Source organism: Alternaria infectoria (genome assembly GCF_024043175.1).
Source record: "Alternaria infectoria strain BMP 0036 chromosome Unknown scaffold_8, whole genome shotgun sequence".
Lineage (NCBI taxonomy): Eukaryota > Fungi > Ascomycota > Dothideomycetes > Pleosporales > Pleosporaceae > Alternaria > Alternaria infectoria.
Window position 1 is genome coordinate 939,598 of NW_026250697.1, and position 24,577 is coordinate 964,174.

Sequence of the window (24,577 nt, forward strand, 5' to 3'; positions counted from 1 at the left end):
TCAGCCAATACCCCATCCATCCCATATCATTAATAACCCATTGTCCATCACTGTAAGATATCACGTTACATCATGGCGCCCAACCCACACTGGCGGCAGCACCAGTCGAGTAACAGCACCGCGTCTGGCCGCAGCGACAACAGCACCGTGTCGGCTCGCAGCGACGCCAGCGACCGTTCGTACGACACCGCGCCGACAGAATACAGCGACCGCAGACCGTCGCTCATGCACAGCGAGACCAGCCACGCCCGCCTACAGGGACGCGCCCGGGAACGAGACTACTTTGTGCCTCAACACAAGGTCGACCGCTATCCACAACTGCCGCCCCGCTCCTCCGTCGACACATATGCCTCGACATCAGAAGAAGACCTCGCCGATGAGCTCGATGATGACATGCCCGACTACGATGTGCCCACATACCGACACGAGCCACTAGCTTGCGATGCCATCCCTACCACACCCCGCGACTTTGGGGAGCTCTTCCCTACGTCCAAGCGCCTATCCATACGCCACGACGACTCGACCATAGACGGCAACATGAACCTGAGAGTGGACACACAGGTCGAGGAGCGAGGACACCGGAAACAAAGCTACACTCTCTTCCATCTCCGCATGCAGGACCTTCGCACACGCCAGTTCTCGCTGCGCCGATACTGCAGAGAGTCTGGCCGTGAGGTCTGCCACTCGACGCGCAAGTACCAGAAGCCAGCCACAGAGATGCGGCCAGTCCTGCAACGCGCAAGCACAGCCCTCGCTAGTCTGGTCAAGTCCGACTCTCGCCCCTCAACATCAGCAGGTCTGAAGCGGGCCGACTCCGGCTATGACTCCGTGCAGGGCAGTCTTCATGACGACGACGACGATATTACGCGCTCCGAGTCACGTCCGAAGGCAGTGGGATACTCAAAGGGCCGCGCCTTAATACCAACCAATACCATCAAGCTCGAGTTCTCGAATTACGCACACCTCGACGTCAAGCGCCGCGGTGCCAAGTCATACAAGAAGTACGCCTTTGAATACTGGGGCCACGACTACTCCTGGAAACGCATCGTCAAGAAGGAAGGACGGGACCAGCAGGAATCTGTCTCCTACTACCTCGTCCGCGATGACAACGACAAGGAGCCGCTTGCGCATATCTGTCCTGTACGCTTGACGCACGAAGAGGCGCATGAGGAGGCTGCCCGTGGTGGCTGGATACCACCTTGTTATATGCGTGTCACTGACGACAAGATCCTACGCTCAGACTCAGACATTTCCGAGTAAGTCCATTCGATGGCGCAAGCCGTGCAAAGTAACAGTCAGTTAACCCAACGAACAGTGTTGTTATGGCGACGGGTCTCATGGCTCTTGTGGACGACTGCATCAAGCGACGCTTCCACTCCAAACAGAGCACGCAGATGCACATCCCGCTTCTCAGAAATCCGTCATTCAAAATGGCCAACTTGGAATACATTGGCCCCAAACGCCTCATCGATGAGATGTTCAGCCGGAAACACCAGGATGGCAACATACCCAAGAAACATCCTTCAGCGGCACGTCGGTTGCCGACGTCCGTTTAGTGTCTGCTTTATTTAGCTCAAGTTTGCGTTAGTACACGTTCAATCTGTCTCGGGAAGCTGCAGCCTGTTCTCGCATCTTGTATCACCAACCTGTCAGAAACGTTCTGTTGGGATGGCTACCTGCGGGCAGGCGCAGTCTTAGCATTGCTGGTGGTCATGTTCTCTTTTTACTCCTTGGTGTTTGGCATCTGCGCCGTCTTTTGGTCCGCAGCATGCATAGCGTTGTTTGTTTGCTGCATTTGTTGAGCCTTTTCTCATTGCACAGGATACCAGCCGGCATGGTGTTCAGCACATGCACATAGCACCACCCGTTTTGGTTTACGAATCGCCACGTTATCATTCTTGGATCGATACATACTGGGATCGAAGTTACGATACCACATTTTGGAACGAATAATGACCTGAGCTAATTTTGCTCTATACAATTGGTTCGCAATCTGCCATACGTGAGAGTAACATATTTCCATCAACGACGTGGGTACGACACGGCACGCTTCGGTATTCAAATTAAGCCGTGCAAGTCTTGTGCCCGCACAGCGCTCATTGGACTGCATGTTTCGTTTGAGAGAGGTGTTTGCTTACGTGCTAGGATAATCTAGAAGACCAGTTCGTTCTTGAGGCGTACAATCCCGACAGCTTAGGATTGACAGCTGACAGGTGATACGACGTCGAGCACACGCGTGGCACATGGCTAAGCTCGTCTTGCGTCGACTGCTGGGAGCACATCGCCACATCGCACTCTCCATGACGCTGAACCTCAAACCCGCATCTCTCTGCAGCATTCAAGCATGTTCGATCACGGCATCAGCCCAACGCTCTCCGTACGACCCTCCGCCTCGGCCCCATGAAGTCTCAAGAGAGAATGCGGTGATTTTTTACTACGCAGCTGATACGTAATCGCGGCGAGCGAAGTGTATCAAGGATATTCTTATCGTTGAAGCTACTGTATCGTAGCAAGAACATTGTCACGGCACTCGACGATGATTACTCGAACTAACCAATCAGGACATCTTTTCCACCAAAACTGTCGCAATCACATATTCCCAGCCATGCATTTGCGTCAACGGAATTGCATGGGTTGACTTTCGCTTCACGACAGTCGGTCTGCTCATCAATCTCGGGCTGCGGCTTCATATCCCATGAGGAAGGTCAAACAATAAGCAGGAACCCGATGCCTCATCATTTGGTGTCCTGATTATTTCGCCGCTTTGTGGTACCTTGGGTCAAGTGTGGGTGTACAAGCTCAACGACCATCCGCTCTTGCCGTCAACAGCGCTGCTAAATTGCATCATCCGCCTCATAATTGACGGACATTGTTTAATATCGTTTGATGTATTCGAAGCATTCTTTACCGAACCGCCTCTCTCGGGATGATATCATTGCCGCCACAGCGAAAATTAGGCAGGGTCCTGTTGAGCACTACTGCAGAGTGTCTGCATAATGACCTGGCACTCCACACTAGCCTCATGTTTTGCAGCCATGTGGGTACGCGAACGTGCTCTTGGGCTGAAGTTGTAAAGCACCCTCACGCTGCAGCCTCAGGTTCCAATTGCATATTGTTCATGCAGCTTTCCCCAGTGCGGGTGTTGACAAGCATCTCATCCGTACCGCCTCCCAGCAGCTGCCGACAGACTGTCCCCAACTCTCCGCAGATAATAGTAGGCTGCGCATGGCCTAGACCATGCTTGGGATTCTCGCATGCCCCATCGGCCCGCTCTGGAGCGCGTTCGTCCAGCCCAATGGCTCGGGTGTGGGAAACTCGTTATTGGCCACATAAACTGAGTGCTCCGACGGCTTCTAACAGCATATGCGCATGTCACTTGCGAGAAGAGCATGACCGACGAGACGGATACTTGCATACCCTCGTCACTCACTACCATATCTGTCTGCTTCTTCCGTCTATAATGAGGCTCTGTGTCGCTCTTATATGTTATAAGTAGCTGCGCCCTTAGAATCGCTGCTAGGCTTGTCGTATCGAGCCAGTCCCAACCCTTTCTTAGCTATCTACCTCTATCCCTTGCAACTTATTCCTTGTCTGCTACCCTCACTCGTTCTGCGTCTATCCAAAATATACTTATCATGGCCAATCGAGATCCGTGGACGCAGCGCCTTCGAGGTATGCCTATTCGTTTCAGTCCTTGATTTAACGCACACTGATACGCTTTCCAGATCATTGCCTGGCAAGAGGGCTACAGGAACCAACATACACGGATCTTTCTGATCGCCGTGGTGAGTCAAATCTAGCATATTGCTCCGTCATCACAAATTCGCATATCACTAGCTAATATCCATGTTAGGCGGCCGGACAGCCTGGTCAACCATGGTCACTATCCACGGTTCCAACTTCCAGGCGAGATACTGGTACGATGTAAATTATCTTCCCAATGCAAAAGAAGACGCTGCCGAGATCGCGCTGCGCACTCTGACTGGGACTACGAACCAAAGTCAGTCACCGCCGCCGGCAAGCCACTATCGAACCATTGGAAGTCGACAGGACTCAGCCGTGAATGCTGGGTAGCCAGCATCGCCGATTCTATTGAGTAGCCTTCGCTGCATACTCGATCTCTCTTCGTGGACCTGTCAAGTCTCAAACACTCTTTTAATCACGGTGGAAAGCGGTCAGAAAGGAGCGTTGTGGCATGGATATGGAAGAAACTTGGAGGGCGGCGGCTTTTTTGTTTACATCATATCTGTTGCTAATTAGAAAAATCTTTACATGTTATTGAAACATTCACACATGAAGTTGTACAGTCGTCGCTTCCGCCACTGCTCGTTGGTGGTACACTAAACCCTAGCGCGCTTGTTGAACTGACGTCGCTTCATCGTGAAGCTTCCTAGACAGTACGAGTTTTTTCGCGTTGTCCTTTCCCCATCGACCCATGCACTCAAGACATACCGACGGCATCGACGGCAAGCGGGGTGGTGTCGGCTGAAACTTCTGGATCTCGTCTTGCCAACCCTTACCTAGGTAGTGGAGAGTCACGTCTCCACTGCTACACCGCGAACACCTGACCGCAGATCAGATAAGGTAGGGAATGCAATTGATCAGTACTACCCAAGACGATGTGCAGGCGCCCGGCACCTGCTCCCCGCAGGCGAGTTCGTTCATCCCGACTAGCTGCCAGTGCAGCCCCACCCCTCTCGACTCGAATGCACGCATCAGAACGTAAGTGCATTTGACAGCCTAATGCCCAGGCTACTTAGATTCCGGCGAGCGGCAGAGATGCTGTGCAGATACGATCTAAGACTATCCGATGCATTATACGTGGCCGCATCTTCGTGGTATGGCCTGGGAAGCGGCCCAAGGGAGAAGGTCTGCCAGCGTTGTAGCCTCATTAGCATCCCAAAACCCATGAGGCCATAACAGCGTGAACACGTGCGGCCCAACGCTCCATGTTGAGGTCTCGATCCGATGCATGATGCCCGCCGAACCTGCGGGCCACGCCTGACGCTTGCATCCAGAGGATTCCGCAGCTGAAGGATCAGTTCATCCAACAAGCCACGTCGCATATGCATCTCATATACGCGCGATACTTGTGACACCTTAGATGTGGGTTCACAGGAGCCAGGGATCGGGGAGATCGCCACGCTTCTGAATCACATTCGCCGAGTTTCGCTACGAGGAGGGACTGACATGCGCCTAAACATTCAAAACTTCATCAGCGCATGGTGAAGGCGTTCCATACGGTGTAGGAATTCTTCCTGTAGTGGAAACAGTCCGCGAGCACGGCTAGGGCAGGTGCGTAGAGTGTAGATCTCTTGGCTACACTCGAGGCAGGAAGTGTGTGGTTAGGGGACATGCGCCAGTCGCCTCTCACAGTGTTTTATCGCCAGGGTGTGCAAGGCCTCCGCGGACCGTGGCGAAGAGAACGCCAGTTGGTGCTGATGTTTGAACAGGCTGGTCAGCATATTGACAAATCGTTGGCTATGCACCGTTTTGATGGAAGCGCCAAACTTCTCACTTGCGGACCCCACGCCAACTTGTAGGAGAGCAAGAAAGCCGCACTCATTCTTTGATGTCTAAGATTACGTGGTGAGTCGGAAGCCGCCTGGGTCTTTCGCCCATGATATACATGCTATTAAGATAGAGGCTGATACTGCAACGGTACAGGTTTAGGGACTCTTCCAGCATCCTCTGGTTCGGGAGGTTCGCCGGTCCGCGTTTGTGTGTAGTATTACCGCAGAACTCATGCTAATAGATAGTGAGACATTTTTCCATGTTTCCATCATCAGCGATATTGCGAGCAGCGTGAGATGCTGCTTCCGGAGTCATCAGCTAAAGGTTTAAGTATTTGAAGTGCTGCAGTAGGTGATGGTTGCAACGAGTGACCTGCCAAATACGTTCACTCCCTGCGAGAGCAGTGGTGCAGATCCCGGAAGTGCCGTGTTCCGCCGATGCAACAATCTGCCGGAAGGCCACTGGATCTCGTCTTCATCAGTCTCATTGAATTGCATCGAACAATGACACCAACTGGCTGAGCTATTTGTTGTATACTCTTCAAATGACAATTCTTTTACAACGTCTTCTCGAGTCTTCGATCCTTCTCAGACAGCCGGCATAACTCCTCGAACACAACACATAGCTCGTCTTCGCCCACTCCTTAAGGATCGGACTGCTGCATACACGCTTTCCCAACGCATCGTGTGATGACGCATATCCCACCCCCTTCCCGCCTTCGAACCCTTCCTTCACACCGTTGCAGACGCGCGAAGCCTGTACGTACAAACTCCGCTGCGGCGGCCACAACCAAGCAACACATTGGCGCAAAGGAACTAACATGACGCGGAGACTTGTCTTAAGACAAGACTTAGGTCTTTACCCAGTGTTCTCACGCCTCTACGATCGAATCGAGTTTCCTACTGACGACGGACACCCCGATTAGGCGGATACCCCCCTCGACGACTTCGATTGCGGCACGAAACTCCCCTTGGTTTAACGCCCCGCACGAGAGAAGGCATTTTGTGTATCGAACCGCCTCTCAAACAGCTAGCATCGACAGATCAGCTTCCACTATCCTCCCTGTCGCGATACGATGAGGACAACGCCTTTGCTTGGGGGGGTTTGTCAACCACAGAATCTGGTCGAGTCAGTGCAATAAATACGGGCATGATGGATTCGACTTGTGCAGAATCGAATGGAACGAATCGATGCTACCGTTGTGCTCGAGTACTCTCTAGCACGAACTGCCGCGTTCTACTCAGCTTGGCAGCGCGAACGAGTGGCTTCTGCTCGCACTTCCACCAACCCGACTATTGGATCCAACAATTAGCGCTAATGTGTGTGCAAGCAGCAGCACCATTGTGGCACAGCTACGCAGTGTGTACCGCTTTTGATCTGTACCACTGAACTGTGCTACTATTCCCCACGCGCCTCTGCGAACGCTTCGCAAAACCGCAAAACCGACGAGATTTGGAACACCAATGTACGCGAACCCGATACATGCTCGTAGCAGATTTCGAACGCCGAATTAGACAACAGCCGCACGAAGCGCCGCGCTGGCGATATGTCCTGGTCATGACTAGCGACACACACTACCGAGGCAAGAGCACACTGCAGGTGGTCGCAGGCAGAATTCTACACCATACACGTCTGAGAGAACCTGGAAGGCTTGGATCTCACATGCACCACATCGAGGCGCGCTTTCTGCGGCAGTTGGGAAGGACTGCAGTGATGCTCTTTCCGCTCGGAAGTTTTCCTGCTGAGCGTCGCAACAATGCGAAGTTCGGAGATGAACGGCGAATAAGAAGCTCATGCAAAGATACCGAACCCTTGGGCTCGTAGATTTTCCCGAGTCGCAGACGATACGCAGGCTTGCAGCCGAAGTGGGAATGATGGGCGTGCGGTAAGTAGCGGCGATCAGGCCTTGCAGCTGCACATGTGCACGCAGATGACCATGAACCCAGAGTGAGCTTCGCGACCCTGCACGACGGTGCAGAGAAGCAATTTTCTCCCATGGTTAGATGCGTAAAGGGTGCGCCAAACACAGGCTGTCTGGAACTTAAACACCGGACCGAACCGAGGGCGTCCGGGGCGTGCCTTCCGCGTACTAAGACACTGGCTCCCGCTGGCTGCCCAAGTGGACACGCCCTCCTCAGTCTACAAGTCCCAACGACATGTCGAAAACACCCCTTCTGGCGTGACAACCCTCAGCCATGTGTACGACGCCTTCTTCAACAAGCTTTACCGACCGGCGATCCTTTCTCAGTGACGTTACGCATACGTCGAATGCACCTGACCACTCTCGCAACGCACGGGCATCGTCCTTCAGATCGAGGCTTCCGACAGTTCCGCCATGCGTCAATCCTCCTTTTACAGCAATGTGGAAAGATTGCAACAGTCCACTGATTGCGTTTCCCTGCACCACGTCGCAGCGGCTGTATCGTGCAATAAGCTAACAGCCTAGGACCGACTACTTATTCGAAGCGCGCATGAATACCGACCGTCCCTCCACAATTGCTACACTCGCTGGCATCGATAGCCCTAATTTCGGTTGAACCTACTTCACCCTCATCGCGTTCGATTCGAGACCACGTACACAATCAGTTCAGATACTTCAGAGTTCCTCTACACCCCAATACTGCTTCGATGGATGATTCTTCGACCGCAATCGCCAATCCTTCTCCTCTTCCATCTCGAAAGAACTGCCGGCTATATACCTGTAGTACTGAGGACTGCCTTTGTCTTCATCCTTCAGACACGAGCACATTTCGACTTCAGTATGCATATCGAATGGCTCTATGTGCAACGGACAGCCGATCAGGGCAGAAGTGACAAGAAATGTCGGCCGAATAGTCTCTAGGCTGCGAATACAACGAGCGTGTTCGTACTTATGCCGCCTTACACCCGGGATAACAAGTGTTCCGATTGAGCTAGGCTCTTGTGTCAGGCCATTGCTACTACAGAGCCGTAGTCAGTGGGTCTGTCGTTATCAGAAGGTAGCCGGAGCGATGGAATCCCAGTGTGAAGCGGAACCTCATCGAACGCGATCCAGTGGGTTTTTAGAGCCAGATCACACGAACTCCAAGCATGCAACGATGATATTACAAGTCTTGGGCGGCTTTGAGAAGCAACAGGTGACATGGCCCTCTGCCCCGATAGACAGACATTGGCTATGGCGTTTGACGTTGTAAGTAAGTCAGCCGCTCAGTTCTTCCCACTCACCAGCTCTTTGGCCTATCGCATTTCACCTTAGATCCATCCATCTCATGTCTTCTTGGCACTTTCGGTTTTTGATAGCGAACACGGCCAACACGCAAACATTCTCAACAGAAAGTAATTCGTGCGTCTGATCGCTCAGCGACACGACCTTCCCACTACCGCACCACTTCTACATTCAATTCGATAGTTCCACAGTTGCGCGATACTTTACCAGCGAGGTCGTGAACATTCGTTGTCTCCAACCGTTACTTCGACGTCACGGTCGTCGTTCAGCTGATTGGACGGACATAGTGGAGCAACGGGAGCACCCGCAATAGTACCTTGCTCTCTTCACGACCAACTTTCTTGAAGACAAAACAAGCGTGCCCCATGTCCTCAGCATATGCGCCAACCTCAAACAGTAGTATAAACTTCCAGTTTGCGCCGTCCCCGTTTTTCGGGACAATTGAACCCTATTCCGTGGCGTACCGTGGGGATCCGCATGTACTAGGTAACACTGGTAATTCTCCGCATTTAATGAAGCAAACCACAGTCGTATCTTTCTTCCATTTCAAGAGTTCTAATTGCACATCTTCATCTCTTGAAAACAAACTAGCAACATCACCATGAGCAACCACACCGCAGAAGATCCGGCGACATCTGCCTTGCCCACCTATACAATCCTCCGAGACACAGCGCTCAATTTCATCAGAGCCCAAACACTCGACGCGGATTTCCCGGAACGCATGGACTTCGATCTCATGCGTACCTACTGCGCCCCTTCTTTCGAACACTCGTGGGGCCATAATTACTCCGTCTCTCTCTCCCCGCCCATCCAAGGCACGCATTCCCTCGACGACTTTTTCACCCATCTACGATCCATGCTTCCCAGACTTGAGTCTTGGAAATCCAATGTGACAGACGTCATTGTCGATCCAGTCAAGATGAAGGTCGTCCTGCGGATCAGCTTCATGATGCAGGCGAAAGGGGCGACGGAGGGGCAGATAGTGGAGAATGATTTGCTGTGGATGATGGAGATGGAGGAAATGGGTAGCGGGAAAGTGGGCATCAAGAAGAGTATGGAGTTTTTGGATGGTGCGGCGGCGGGCAAGCTGAGGGAGATTATGATGGGGATAGCGTAGGCTTCATGCTGAACGAGAAGAGTTTGACTTTGCAGCCTTTCATAGCTGTTGTTTATAGACGTTGAGGTCTCGCACTTCTATCCTGACGTACCAGACGAATGCCATCTAAGTTGAGTTGTACCATGCCTATAACTCCGTTGCTACCGGTCCAATATGAATATCGCCAACTTTTCTTTCGCTAAAGGTTTGATATGCGTGCCTCGTGTTTAACCGTTTCCTCATATACATCTTGTTTCCATCGTCTCTACTCCATCTAGTTGGAGTATCCATTAGTGTTTCCCTGTCTTACCATCCATGATAGCAAGTCCACCTTTGTGACAACAGCAACGGCCTTTGGCTCGCCATCGACGCGCTCGGTGACAACAGCTGCGCTGTTCCACTCGAAGAACTTGTTCAGATCGCTCAAGCTGGTCTCCTTGGTGATCTCAACAAACTCCCTTCGTCCCTTCTTGCCGCCCTTCTGTGTGTTCTTCGCGTTGTCGCCGTCAAGCGAAAGACGGCCGAGGTCCTTGACGACCTCGTTCAGTTTGCGAAAATCGAACATGACCTCTTCGACGGGTGACTTTGGGGTTGCACGACCGGCAGCGATGTAGGATAGCAAGTTGCCGAGGGTCACTAGACCGACAAGACGCACCTTGCCGCCGGAAGAGTATGTGCTAACGGGAAGTTGGTCGAAACCTTTCTCACGCATTGTTTCGATGGCTTCGCTGCAGGGCGAGTTCGAGGGAACGGTGGTAACGGGTTTGAGTCGTAGGGAAGCGATGGTGGCGCCGTGGAAAGCGTCGGCCTGCTTGGTGGTAGAGAGACGGCGAGTGTTTGCGCCGTTCGTGTTAGGTGTCAGAGGGGGCGTAGGGGGGAGAAGGTCGTTTGCGGCAAGCCAGTCGTCGTCGACGAACTATGATACGTTAGTATGACACAACAGTAGCATAGGAAAAGAGATGACATACCTTGCTGAGATAGCTTCTAATGCTGTCGGGGAGGATGACGACGACAACATCATCTTCGGTGAGATCCATGTCTTTCGCGGCTTCGACCATGGCAGCCATCGCACTACCAGACGAACCACCGCAAAGAATGCCCTCTTCGGAGATCAACCGGCGCGCGTACAAGAACGATGTCCGGTCGTCTGTCTTGTACCACTTGTCCACAATCTTCTGCTCCAGGACGTCAGGGATGAAGTCGTATCCGATCCCCTCAACCTTGTAGCCCTCGTTCACGCGTTCGTCGTTCAGGGTCGCAGGAAGTGCGAGTATACTGCCGTGTGGATCGGCAGCTACAATCTTGACATCTTGCTTATGCTTCCTCAGACCGCGCGCTAGACCTGTGATAGTGCCTCCAGTTCCTGCACCAGCAACAAGACAGGTGATCTTGCCGTCGGTCTGTGTCCACACCTCCTCGGCCGTGCCGCACTCGTGCGCGAGCGGGTTGTCGGGGTTCGAGTACTGGTCGAGAATGTGCGCGTTCGGAATCTCCTTGACTAATCTCCTCGCAACGCCGATGTGGCTCTCGGGGCTATCCCATGCCGCACTCGTTGGGGTACGAATGATCTCGGCTCCGAGCGCCTTAAGAACCGCCACCTTCTCGGGACTCATCTTCTCGGGAAGTGTGATGATGGTTCTGTATCCCTTCACCGCACCCACCAAAGCCAGCCCAATACCCGTGTTACCAGACGTAGGCTCGATGAGTGTGTCACCGGGCTTTATGCGACCAGACTTCTCAGCGGCTTCGATCATGCGAAGCGCGATGCGGTCCTTGACACTGCCGCCGGCGTTGAAGGCTTCGACCTTTACGTATACGGTGGCACGGATGCCCAGGGATTGCGGAATCTTGTTCAGGCGTACGAGGGGCGTGTTGCCTATCTGCTGCGTTATGCTGTCCATAACCACAGGTGGGATGGCGGGGCGCGTCTTGGTAGACATGGTGGCGGTATTCGTGTGCTGAGGCGTGTATGTGATGCTGAAGTATGTATAGTGAGAGTTTCTGGAAGTATAAGTAAAGAGAGTACCCGCAACGTCAAAGGCAAAGAAGATGTCGTAATACGGCTGCAAAGTTGTCGCGCAGAACAAACTCGATGGCCTGACCCGCAAATAGCCGCCGCCGCGCTCAAGCCACCGCTAGTAGATCCTCACAACGCTAGCCGGATACGCTCAATCGCCACTTTCACGCTGCCGCCGCCACTGTCAGCTGCCTAGGCACGTGGTGGGTATGCATAACATCTATGAATCAGCATCTCGGTAGCCTACTAACAGCCAACATGGTGGCATCTGAATTTTAAGTACTCAACACTTCTATGCCTGTTCAGTTTGGTGATATTCTGACATTGACTTAATTCGATCCATGGCTGCAAGATGGAACCACGAACAGCTCTCTGCCATTCTCAGCTCCACTCGATCAGGTCTGAATCGAGCTTCCGTTGACCCTTCATTTCCAAATCTATCCCGCGCGGATGAGGAGGCCATCCGCGACGTGGACCCATCATCCACAGAAGCACGCATACTATGTGCCTTTCAAGATCTTCTCACTCATCGAATCAATCCCGAAACAGCTGCAAATATCCTTGGTTCACTGACTTCGGCGCATTGCTCGTCGTCTATATCCTGTGATGCGAGCATACTCTGGGGCGCCATTTGCCATCGTGGCGAGATATGGCCGGAAGCAGAATTGAGGATATTAGCCGACTTGGTGGTAGAGCTCGCGAGGTTGTCATACCCTTTACCAGAGTATCCGTACGATACAGATGAGCCGGTTCAGGGCACCAGTAGCTTTGTGGACTTACCTGGCTTCGGTCATGAGCTCGGGGGTTATTTGCAAGGTATGGACATGAACAACCGCCGTGCTGAAAAGTCTCTGAAGCTGACAGTTTTCGGTCCAGGTCCAAAGTGCTATAGCTTGCAGTTCATGACCCCCGAAGCTCGCAAAGACGCGACGTTGAGGACGGCTGAATCAATGACGGAACGCATTGTCAGTGGTGATGTCGTCCTAGCTGTCAGAGATCTTTACAAGAACATCAACACGTTCGCCGCGCTTCTTAGCTGGTACCACATTCGAGGTGCGCTTCCACAAGATGATGTGGACTTTCGTGGCATGGCATGCTATCCAATCGTTGGTGCCCTAGAACACGAACTCAGCCTCAATGAAGTGAAGCAGCACTCCGATGGCTCTGCTACCATACCTGATCAAAACTGGGCGGCTTTCAGGTCATCGCAGCCTAGCATAGACCTTCCAGCGGCTACACAATGGCTTTCAATCCTAGGTCACGATCTTTACGACCGTCTGATGGACTTTGTAGCGCCAGTCGGTCCTTTGTGGAAGGCCCAGGGTGGCGAAGAGAAGATTACGGTGGAAAGATGGCGGTTCTGGCAGAATAGACTACGGTACTTTGCCTCAAATGATACCATTCTGGGCGATGGGATCAAAACGGCATGCAGACAAGCAGCAGATCACATGGACAAGGCCGCCTGATTGAGACGTGACGGTGCTTAGGACTGAGGTATGTGATATGACAACACTGTTTCTGAACAAGAAATGGGTAAACTTACCATCCATATGCCTCCAGACTGCGATCTCTTCGTTCCTGGTGCAACCATGAAACTGAGTTCGACCTCGCAGACATAGAATGCACCAACTTGTTTTCCCTGCAGAAGCCTCTCATCCCTCAACCAGACTTGGTGACAATTCTCAAGGGCGACATAGAAGCGGTGTTTTGCAAATGAGTGTATTGAGTTGGACTATCTAGAAAAGCAGCGCGGAACGCAAGACCAAATACAGGAGACAAGGATTGGACGCAGCACAAGCGCATGCGCAGTGAGCTTTCCATATGTCACAAAGTGAAAACATCGACTCAGAGGCAGACGCGGGTACGGGCGGAAACTAAGTAAGCAAAGGTGGTTGGGAAAGGGGATAAGGGAAATCCAAAGAAGAGCTAATACCAAGATGCGACAGCCAGATTTGGCGGCACAGCTTGCAGAAGCGAAGAGAAGGAAAGTGCTGGAAAGCGACGGATGAAATGCATGCCACTGTAGAACTGGAATGCGGTAAAAGCATTTTCGTTTCGCATCAAGATTGGAAGCATCTGTCGTCTGATCGGAGTGGGTGAATTAGAGTGCAAGGTCCAAGGGGTCAATCATTTCGATCGAAGGCGCCCCGACTTGCTTGAGCAGTTCGAACGGTTCGGTATCGATTCCGCCCTGTCGACGTGTAAGCAAAGGTCTCGGAGCGGGGAAAATGTACTTGCCTCAGCATATCTTCGCCGCTCAGTCAACAGTGTCCATACGTTATCGCCGGTTAGTTTCACGAGCTCTGAGCCTTCGGACTTGAGGAGACCGAGCTCATGAATCTTTGCCCGAAGCGGTTGGGCTAGAACGCTAGCAGTCTTTGGAAAAACCTGGGTCTTCTTGGGAAATTTGACGTGGGTCAAGGGGAAATAAGCGCCGCGACCGTCACCTACGAGTGGAAGATACTGGTGCTCCATAGCGTTGCCGTCGTTGTAGTCTGTGTTTGCGTCAGTTACTGTGCACCGTCGTCAATACCACCAAGCGCAACTCACTCTCCTTGAAGTATTCGTAACTAGTCTGAACCTCTTTCTCATCTTCATCATTCCTCTTGCTCTTTGTCTTGGCCCTGACTTCGGTATCCTGGTTGGATACGACCTCGCGAATCAAGAACGGCTCATCCCATGTTTTGATGACGTCTGCTGTAGTCTCTGATCTGGTAGAGGGGTAGTTGCGCTGAACTTTGACTCCAACCAGCAAGTCGCTGATAGCGGGTTGCAGGCGGCTGATGTTTTCTTTGTTCATGCCATCCCCGAAAACATCCAACAACATTTCATAGACACTGTTGTAGGCTTCCGGCGTGGTAGACGTCAAATCGAACACCAAATGTATCATTTTGTCTTTGAGATCAGTCGATAAGGCGGCGCGTACGCGAAGTGAGTAGGGAGAAGGCGTCTGGGTACCGTTGATTGTATGAGCCTTGTAGCCTTTCACTAACGGCGTGATTGACACATCTCCTTTCGGCATGTTTGACTTTTCCTCCTTCAGCTGGATTGATTTCTCCCCTTGAAAGAGATTGATGCCCTCGGGAATCTTTCGGAACTGTTCCTTGGTAGCCCAAAGATTATCGGGGAATCCGTCCACTGAGGCATAGCGCCGTTGGATTAGAATGTTGAGACTCCTCTGATAGAGTCTACGATGTTTTGGATCTGTACTTGTTAATACATCCGTACTCGTAATCCTGCATGCCATTTTTCGCTCAGGTAGGCCGGTTTTGACGTGTCCGGGAAGTTTGGTTTTGAGAGCGAATTGACCCAGTAAGGTGGACATCGCGAACTCATCCTTATTTGAATTATTTGGCATGATGAGATGCCATTCGTGAGACTTTCTATCTGGGTTTTTGTCGACAGCAGTGATGTCTTTGAAATGGGGCCAATATGTCTCGCGAAGTTCAGCCCACGCGGGCTCCCGGAACTTGCGGTTGTACACAGTATCGTCGTATTCACCGGAAGCGTTCATGGACTTGAATGCTACACGAAGGATCAGAATGTCGGGAAGATCTTCGAGACGATAGGTCAGGCGACCAAGTACGGTCTTGGAGGATGCCTTCCATGCTTCGGCTTCCGACTCGACCTTTCGTGCTCTCTTCGCGGCCTTTGACTTGTTCGCCATTGTTCGTATTGCTGTCTTGAGTCCGGATTGGTGAAGTATCGATGAAAGGATGAGACGCCGGTGCGATGGTGAGTACTATGGGGTTAAACCACTCACCTTCTTATACAACATCCTGTTTTCGATTTCCGCGCTTGCCTCCAGTCATTTGGCCACGATGAGCAAGCTCACGCGCTGCTTGCTCAACCTTGGGAGGTCATGGCGACTGGTCATGATACCAGTTACTCGGTTTACTCGTGAGCTTGCCTCGGAACAATCGCGTAACGACATACGGACACATCGAATAACAAGTGAAACAACAAATACTGGGTGGTGTTTGCTCTGCACGAGACGTAGAAGAGCAACTGTTCTAAAACGTGCATTGTCAGGTGTTAAGGGTATCATCCTCGTACTTCGATGCGCTTGGCGGCTGTAACAGACGTAAGATCACCTCGGTCTCGAAGGAAGAGGCAGTCAGGCCGCAAAAGCCTCACGATTTCAAAAGTGCAACAGCAAACTTGATAATCTACACGCGTTAGTCATGACCTAGATCAAGGTAGAATGGACCTACTAGTTCCATTATTCAACGAAGGGGGTATCGATGTATCGGTACACACTCGAGCCTCGATCCATCCTACCCTCTGTGGCCACCTGTAGCTTCTTCAAAGCTGCTCAGCAACCCACTGCCACCATTGCTCCACATCAGCGCCCTCCTTACCCGCCTGAACATTACCCCCAATCACAGTCACACTCGTCCCGCTCTCTCTCATTTGCTCAAATGTGAACATGCCCTCGCCGCCCTCACCCAGCCACTCCTTCTCCTCGTCTACCTCATCTTCGCCACCATTCAACGCCGCACCTGCATCGCGAAGCGCCTTCGCCCTGTTACTCCTGACCTCGGTGATTGTCTTCTCGAGCGAGTTCTTGACAAGGTTTGCGGGCAACGCCGTGAAAAGATCCATCTTGTTCGCCGCAACAAGGACAGGGATCTCCTTTGGCCCTTTGCTTGTGGTAGCGTTGGTGTAGCGTTTCTGTAGCGAGAGGAGGATGTCGTGAAGGTACTCTCCGGCCTCGTTCAGTCCTGCTTCGTCGCCTAGTTGAGCGGCGTCGACGACGAATATTATACCGCGGATGTTCTTGGGGTCGGCAAGCTGGGAGGTCGCATAGTGACGGAGCTTGCCATGACCAGGCGTGTCGAGGAGGAGGAAATTGCGAGAGCGCTCGAAGGCTGGATCGCCTGGTGAGCGGTAGTGCGATGACGCGGGGACGTGTGGGCTGGGGAGGAGAGCGGAGACGGTGAGAGGTGTGGTGGACGTGTGCGTTTGGGTTGTAGCGTTGCGCTCGGCCTGGCAATTGTTAGACGGTACGGGAGCATGGGTTTGGGGGATACGCTACCAATGTCGTAAAGGCCGTCTTTCCACTGCCGCTTGGGCCGGCTAGCAGGAAGGTGGGAAGTTGCGCGGCTGCGGCTGCCTTCTTGTAGAGGACGGTATGCAGTAGTATGGGCAGGCAGAGCGCGACGAGGAAGGTGATGAGGATAGTCGACAGGTTTGGGGAGAAGGCTGCCGTGAGCCAGCTGTCCTGATCGTACCACGCCATGGGGACCGGTGTGTGCTGTCGACAGAGCGCCGGATGCGCAATGCTGTCGGATGCTGGATGGAGCGTGTATGCGAGCCGCGTCGGGGTCAGGACGCTTCAGGGTGTCGCGTGGGTGAAGCGATGACGTGACATCGTTCAGCATCAACCAAAGTTTTGGCCGCCGGACCCTGAGTCAAGAAGGGACGCCTGAGCCGCGGGGAACACGGGAGCACGTCCGACGGCAAGAGCTTACAAGAACCTCACGTCTGATCTTCTTTACTCTTCTTTGCATGTGCGAGCACCTTCTCAGATATTCTGCGATGCTGGTCGCTCGTCTTGGCCCGGGCAACGCCCACGTAACCAACATGTACGCCAAAAGTCGCGTCGAGCCATGGCGTCGAGACCCGCCAAACATCACTTTCGGAAATGCTACGAACCATGATAAACGAAAAAGGGCCGCCTGCATTCGACAACTATCACACGCTTTTAAGGCACTACATAATCATACAATAGACAAGGGGCCGCCGTCATTAGCTTGCTCGTGCGCCGTACATCTCCCGTCCCTTCGTAACCGTGCCTTACAGTGGCTACGCAACCCTATAGGATCCTACGTCCTAGCAGATGTTGCATTTTCCTTGTGTGCGTCCTCGATCCTGCGGATCCAAAGCCTCCAAGGCTTTCCATGGCCGTGACCCATTACTCATACAACCATGATTTGCCGTTGCTGCCAAGCTCGCAAGGACAGATGCTGGGGCGCATAAGTCAGAGAGCGCCATACAGAGGCAGCACGAAAGAGATGGATGCGACCGTCGACCTTTTTTTACCTCCATGCGCCATGCACCATGCAAGAAGCATTCGTACTCATAACTCGTAGAATGTGCCCTCACCCTGCACCATCTGCACGTCTCGTAATGCGTAAAGAACACCATCATAAAACAGAAGTGAAACAGAGAAAGACATAACAGCATGGGAACGACGTGTAAAGAAGCTGGTCCCTCCAGGTCATACAGGCAATGACACCGGAGGTACCGCCAGAAGGGGGCAGAATTAAATATGCTTTGTGATGACACACCAAGACATGTACCAAGGTCAACCTGACCAGCAGTTGAGGCATCATATGCCAGCAGAAACAAGGGAGGTCATGTGCTTTCGGCTCAAATCCCAAGGAACGGGCATTGTACACATGTTCTCTGGAATCGGGCCAACACTGAACGTTGTACCGTCGCCAACATGCTCGAAGCCTGCGATGTAGCCTTTCTTGCGCCATGTATGATACACCTCTTCGTGTGCCGTTCTGACCTTGTCTGAGCTGCGGTGTTTTGGGCGTCGTTCGTTTGGGGAGTGGTGCTGGTGTAAGGGCTCGTCGGTGTTCGTGTTGGCAAAGGATCAAGTACAGTAACAATAACAAGGCCGCCGCAAAACCGAGATGTCATCGCGAAGCACCCAAAAATAGCCGTCGTTGGTAAGAGCTTCCCAACTGCCTGTACGAAGTGCAGTGAGGCGGAATTTCGTTCGAGAAGGGAGCGAGCCTCAGTCCATGTTGAGCCGGCCAACATGGTTCATGCAAGCTATGACAGCAGTCTAGTGGATGCTTGTCAATAAGTATGTGCTTGTACGTCGGGATAGTATCCGCGACTGCTCTCCATGCCTTGGAATCTTCCACAGCCTCCGATGTGCCAGCCAGCAGTTGGATACTCATCCTTGATCCTGCGATCGGGTGGCGGTAGAGTACTTTCAAGCTTAGTAGGGATAGTCTCGTAGATGGACGCAGGATAATAAGAATAGTCCTGAGGGGCATCCATCATCTTCGCATCGTCGTCTTCGACCATGTGCTGTTCGCCGCTAACGCCTTCGACCGGACCTCCACTCAGAGAACTTGCTGAGCTGACCGAATGACTGCCGACGGGACTTGGGTCTAGCGAGTACGTGTTACCACGATACATGCTGCCGCCCATTCCAGTCGCACCACCGCCCGACATACCGTTCCTCCAGGCCGGATAGGAAGGTTGGCCACTTGATCCCAGCCCATGATGACCGCCTCCACCGAGGCCAGACCCAGGCGCGCCTCTTGGGGTACCAGCATTGTGTGGACCCTCGTTCTGGTAATGGCTAGGTGACCTGCCACGGACAACGACGGGAGACGACAGCCGGGCTGCGATCTTGACCCAACGGGGCTCGGATTCTCGTGGAGTTTGCACGTTCGCCCACAACTCGACAATCAGATGGTAGTACTGTTGTTGAGCGCGACGCTTGCCATTATTCGCCGTTGCCGACTTGAACTGGATGCGTTCGAATGAATGCTGGTAGTTGCTACTGGCATGGCTCGCTGGGGAATATTGTTGCGACGAGTCGCTTTCGCTCTGCAATGGTAGCTGAGGACCCGGCACGGTTGAGGTTTGGTGAAAGTTACTCAGCCCATATCCACCATGCTCATGGCTCTTTCCCGGTGGTGTTGGGGCCAGTAGTTCCTTCTTCATCGCGAGCTGCGGGCCTTTGTCACGCTTAGGTGTGTGCTGGATCAGCTCGATAGTCTTGCCTGTGGAGCCGTCCACAGCCGCTGCAAGAGATACTGCCATGGACTGTATTTGCTCCGGTGGTTTGCCTGTCTGCTCGAGGTACATACGGGCGTTTGCGATCCAGGGCGTAAGCTGGAACGACACGTTGACAGCGAAATAGTTCCTGCGGTAGCATGTCCATACTCGATCACCGGAGTAGAAGAAGCCCTTCTCGATCTTGGCGTCGATATTGGGTGTCACTGTCGAGCCTTCGCAAGTGATGTTGCCCCATGTCTCCTGTGCGTTGAAAGGCGGCGTCTCGGGTGAGCCTGAGGGCGTCGCATAGGTGCTCGCGTGGTAAGCACCGTTGTAGGTCAACGGCATGGTGGTGGCAAGCACACTCCTAGGAGTGTCAGGTTGGGAATTGTACCGGGAAAGGTCAGCTCGAGGGGACAAGGCGTTGGGATATCTATGCACGCCAGGCGTCCCTGTCGTATAATTGTCCCTTGCCGACGAACCCATGGATGGTGACACAGAATGGCCTAGTCCTGGTGATCTCGCCGGAGGTAACATTGCCGACGAAGAGGGATCGTTTCTATCGCGTAGCTGTCAGCTGTCATGCATCGCTTCGGGTTCTACACGCACGAGTGCGCCACAAAGAAAACCTACAATCGTCGACTCGAAGACATGCTGCCGTAACCACACGTAGTGCTAAAGTAATTGTTTGGTACGGAATAGTGACTTGGGTAAGTGTTTGAAACCGTCGGAGAGAACGTAGTGTACGATGAGTATGCCAGTGCTGATGAGGCGTTGGAGCTTGGCGAGGTCGATATGGAACCAGACCCTGAGTCTGAAAGAGCCACGCTCGACTGGTAGCTATAGAATCAAGTCAGTCAAACTCGCAAAACAGAGCTATCCGGCCAAAGTGATGCCAACGACAACGATGTGTAACCAAGAGTAGGGTGGCACGGTATAAGTCGTCAACCAGACCAGGGGCGGTACGGCATTACCGCTAGGCTTGTCGTGTGATCAATGTGACAGACCAGCCTGTTGGGAAGACCAAGTGCGCCATGCATCCGGAGCGTGTGCGACGACAAGTATGATGGAGGACATTGACTACGTGTTTGTTTTGGGGTAGGAGAAGCCTGAGCCTGGGCTGCACCACGCCATAGAGGCGTCGAGGGATGCAGGCTGGGGGCCACAAGGCTAGGCAGCACCACGGAGCCTGCCATGCCAGCCCGGGAAGGAAACGACCAATGAGAGCATCTACTTACGCACTGTCGGGACGATGTGTACCGTAACGGCCTGTAATCGAGCCCTGGTGGATACCGGTCGCAGTATGTGCTAGGACCCCGTCGCGTCTTAGCTGATCGGGTACGGCTGCGTAGGAGTTATGATGTGCATGCGCACCAATATGCTCGATGCATTCCTGGTCCGAAGAGAAAGGGTTCTCCGATGCCAATGGCAGCGGTGATTGCAGCACTGCTTATCCTGCACGTCAGCCAATCAATCCAGGGCAGCCGGTGTGCTGTTGAACAAGACGTGTGACAATAACGGACAACGTGCACGGATGCGCAATGGAGAGGAGAGAAAGATGCGCGTGGGACGTGGTAGCACAAGCGGCACCGCGATCGGGTGGCAGGACAAGCGTGCGGAACGCACTACAGGAACAGGAACAAATGCAGGCCCACAGTGTGGTGCAGTGAACAGAGGGGAGAAGGCCGATGCACCAACTGTGTTGTGGTGCAATATAAGAGCGCACGCGGGAGGAATGTTGGCCTGGGAAGAATGCGGAGAAGGGCGCCAGCTTATGGCTGGATGTGCAGCGCTTGGGGCGAGCGACTTGGGGGTTTGGGGGGTTGTGTATTGCGCAGGACATGGGTTGCAAATACTTGGGGATTTGGCTTACCTTGATTCATCATTGCAACAGCCAGTGATGTATCGCCGTTCTGCTGAGATCTATCGCAGCGCCTTGTAGAGACACAACAACCCTTGCGAGAGACTGGATCTTACGCCTGACTCTACCACTCTACGCAGCAGTTCCGACAGTCTGGGTCGACTTCGATGGCGCCGGCAGTGGCGAAAGGATTTGCTGCTGACAGAGTTCCGCTGCGGCCGAACTGCTTCGCGCCGTCGCTCGAGACGCGGATTCGATCAGGCGAGGCAGCGAGTCAGCGTTTCGCGTGGCGGTTGCGATGCTAGGCTTCGGGGTGCCGGGCCAAGCGTCAAAGGATGCTGAAAGGGGATGGTGGTGAAGACCGACGACTCGTCTAATTACGCTGTTGGTTCGCTTGAGAGGCAATCTGGGGGGGTTTAGCCGGCACAAGGGCGGGATCCTCGATTAGCTGCCGCTGCGCTGCGCTTCGCTGGGGGCTAGGCTCCGTTAATGCTGATGTTCGAGGGGAGATGCGGCTATTGCGAGCAGACGGTGCAATGCGTATATTGTCCAGCACTGTGGCTCGGTGGTGCGCGCGCTGCACTCTGGTCAATCGGTTCTTCAGCGCTCAGATCTACCGCAAAGCTTAGTCAATGGGCCTGTCATGGCAGGGACAGAAGGTTGGTGGGTGGACTGACAGTTTTGGGGTCGAAGAAGGTGCGATGCAGTGTGCGTTGATGTCACCCACGGCGGCTGCGCATTACCTTAAACCCTGGAGTTATAACGGCTCGTCTACGCAGAGCGAGGAGGCCCGCAGCTGCGCTTTGCTTCTTCCCGCGCACTCTACGCAGATCTGGAAGCTGGAATCCCGAGCACAGACAGGTACGGATAGCGGCCTTGTCGCTAGGTGCCTGGATATCTAGCTGCGACGTAGGCGGTGTGGGCGCGTCTCTGACGTCGCTTTCCTGCGATCTGTCAGTCTCGCAATATCAACCGAGGAAGTGGTCGCAACGGGGGTGGAGCTTACAGGGTTCTGCTGCAGTCTTCCAAATCAAATGATGTGGCGTCGACTGATGTTCAATCGTGGCGGCTTCGACGAGGATGCTGACCCGTTGTCGGACACTGGGCGATTTGCACGCACGCCAGGTTGGAGGAATTGCTCAACAGGAACAGATTTACTGCATGCACTGCAATGAGATGTTGTGACAGAGACCAGAATCGACAGTGATAGTGCCGTTGACGTATTGTGACAGATGTGAGCCAGGTTCGGTATACCAAGGGTCCGTATGGTGAAGGGGCCGAAGCATATATGCACCGTGCCCTCTATTAAAATTTGAACTCTTGCTCTCAGACCGTTGCACAAGGTTGCCAGGGTTCAAAACCCCCGTGATCTTCGAGGCTGGTAGGGTACCGGCTTATGGTCTCAGAACAATGACCTGGAGTAGACTGTTGGGAATAGTGGGTCCAGGGAAGGGACTAACGGCAAGCAATGGAAGAAGTGGGAGGGCCCAAGGATACGAGCGGCTGTCGAATGGGAGTGAGCTTGCAGAAAGTGGATGGTTGAAGTACAGTTGACAGGCAAGAAGCGCTACAGCTCGATACAGAGTAGAGACGGACTAGGGTGGTGACGGACTTGTTGGCTCAAAGGAGAATGCCTACCAAGTGAGAATAGCTTCGAAGCATGCTTAGCATGCTGGATCAAGATTCAGCCCCAATGCATATGATCCGTATTGCTCAGACCTGGCCATTTTCTAGCACCACGGTAGCATTGGCAAGCTGCAGCGGCGAGCCTTTCCCAAATGGGGAGCCTGTATATCTCCGATGTCAGGGAGAAGTGATTTGCCTTGGTGCCCAGGATTACGTCTTTCGAATAGTCGCTGAGCTTCGCATTCCTTGCACGGAAGAATGGGCTTTTGCTACCTCGCGGGGCCAGGGCCCACCCCCATGCCACACATCGATTGGCGCGCCCGGCAAAGACATCACAGTCCCGTGCAGCAACGCAGGAACATGGACCACAACACCACTCTCGAAATGGGGGCCGACTCGACACGGCAGCTAAGTGACCGGACTGGCGGGTCGTCGATGTTTCATCTCGATCAGCCGCCCGGAATAACCCTTGAAGCGAACAGATGATCATGGTTTGCTCTTGCTACGGCTGTGCTAGATTAGACTATCAGTCACGGGCGGCGTCCAGTCAGCGGCAGATGGCGAACGGGCCAAGACCAGGCGTAGCTAGCAGCGCCACGGGCCGACAACCGTTGGCAGACGACAGGTCGTCCCGCAGATGGACAGTGAAAGAGGGAACTAGAGGACAAGAGGGTTGGGCTCGAAGCCGTTACCTGTCACAGAGACGAAAGCGACGGCACTACTTGGCCCCGCGGGGGAACGGTTTGACGTGACTGAGGTGGACGAGGGAAAGCATCCACATACAGGCGCCACTGCCAGCGAGTGATGCGCAGATGTTGCATCGCCTCGAGGTTTGGGTTAGAGCACTATCAGCGCCATGATCCGGGCTTTCATCTGCCCCAAGCATACTGTGACCCGACACAACGGTAGATGCGCAACGCTCCGAAAGAGGGCACAGCCAGTCATGGACGGCGTGGGCCGCAGGAGGTCGCCTTTGCTCGGCGGCTGCTGTCAAGCGACGATATGGGCGCGGCGAGCGGCATTTCGAGTCCAGGGTCTCAGGTTAGGCGACGAACGGTGAGGAAAGCGAGAAGCGGCGGGCCCGCGGTGCCTCCCTTGTACAGATGGAAGATGAGGCGATACGTGATAGATGGCCCACGGAGGAAGGAGGGATGGGCGTGGCAGGGGGTTGGGAAGGAGCGCCCGGTGACGTGCAGCTTCTCCCGGGTATTCCTCCTCCGCTTGTATCCTCACCTTTCCGCTTTGGGCTCTAGCGTGTCTTGGCCGCTCCCTCCGTGAAGCTGGCACGCCCCCAAACCTCCCAAGTCCCTGCCATCGCGATATCGCGCACCCAGCACTGCGCCAATATCGTCGTCTTCGTGGTTTTTCTGCTGGCTTCAGCGATCGTTCACACGACCATGGTGACATGCCAGTCCCAAACCTCGCTGTCTCCATGTGTCGCGCACGTTGCGGTCGACCACGGAGCGCCTAGGGCTGACGCATCACGAGCACTCGTCTCTTCGCAAT

General features: G+C 53.6%; 6 protein-coding genes across 6 annotated transcripts; 2 read left to right on the forward strand and 4 right to left on the reverse strand.

The window, feature by feature from the left end:
* Window positions 1-72: 72 nt before the first annotated feature.
* J4E92_005737 (uncharacterized protein) lies at window positions 73-1,556 on the forward strand (the record flags this gene model as incomplete). Its single annotated transcript, XM_051497115.1, has 2 exons — window positions 73-1,256; window positions 1,316-1,556. The coding sequence occupies 2 exons, from the start codon at window positions 73-75 to the stop codon at window positions 1,554-1,556; spliced, it is 1,425 nt and encodes a 474-aa protein (XP_051352775.1).
* Window positions 1,557-10,089: 8,533 nt separating this feature from the next.
* Window positions 10,090-11,755, reverse strand: J4E92_005738 (uncharacterized protein; the record flags this gene model as incomplete). Its single annotated transcript, XM_051497116.1, has 2 exons — window positions 10,090-10,731; window positions 10,784-11,755. 2 exons carry the CDS (start codon window positions 11,753-11,755, stop codon window positions 10,090-10,092), a joined length of 1,614 nt encoding a protein of 537 aa, XP_051352776.1.
* Window positions 11,756-12,173: 418 nt separating this feature from the next.
* J4E92_005739 (uncharacterized protein) lies at window positions 12,174-13,298 on the forward strand (the record flags this gene model as incomplete). The annotated part of the gene is made up of 1 exon (XM_051497117.1): window positions 12,174-13,298. One exon carries the CDS (start codon window positions 12,174-12,176, stop codon window positions 13,296-13,298), a length of 1,125 nt encoding a protein of 374 aa, XP_051352777.1.
* Window positions 13,299-13,933: 635 nt separating this feature from the next.
* On the reverse strand, window positions 13,934-15,499 carry J4E92_005740 (uncharacterized protein; the record flags this gene model as incomplete). The annotated part of the gene is made up of 3 exons (XM_051497118.1): window positions 13,934-14,023; window positions 14,110-14,327; window positions 14,383-15,499. 3 exons carry the CDS (start codon window positions 15,497-15,499, stop codon window positions 13,934-13,936), a joined length of 1,425 nt encoding a protein of 474 aa, XP_051352778.1.
* A 638-nt stretch (window positions 15,500-16,137) lies between these two features.
* Window positions 16,138-17,074, reverse strand: J4E92_005741 (uncharacterized protein; the record flags this gene model as incomplete). The annotated part of the gene is made up of 2 exons (XM_051497119.1): window positions 16,138-16,821; window positions 16,871-17,074. The coding sequence occupies 2 exons, from the start codon at window positions 17,072-17,074 to the stop codon at window positions 16,138-16,140; spliced, it is 888 nt and encodes a 295-aa protein (XP_051352779.1).
* Window positions 17,075-18,648: 1,574 nt separating this feature from the next.
* Window positions 18,649-20,121, reverse strand: J4E92_005742 (uncharacterized protein; the record flags this gene model as incomplete). Its single annotated transcript, XM_051497120.1, has 1 exon — window positions 18,649-20,121. The coding sequence occupies one exon, from the start codon at window positions 20,119-20,121 to the stop codon at window positions 18,649-18,651; it is 1,473 nt and encodes a 490-aa protein (XP_051352780.1).
* Window positions 20,122-24,577: the final 4,456 nt, after the last annotated feature.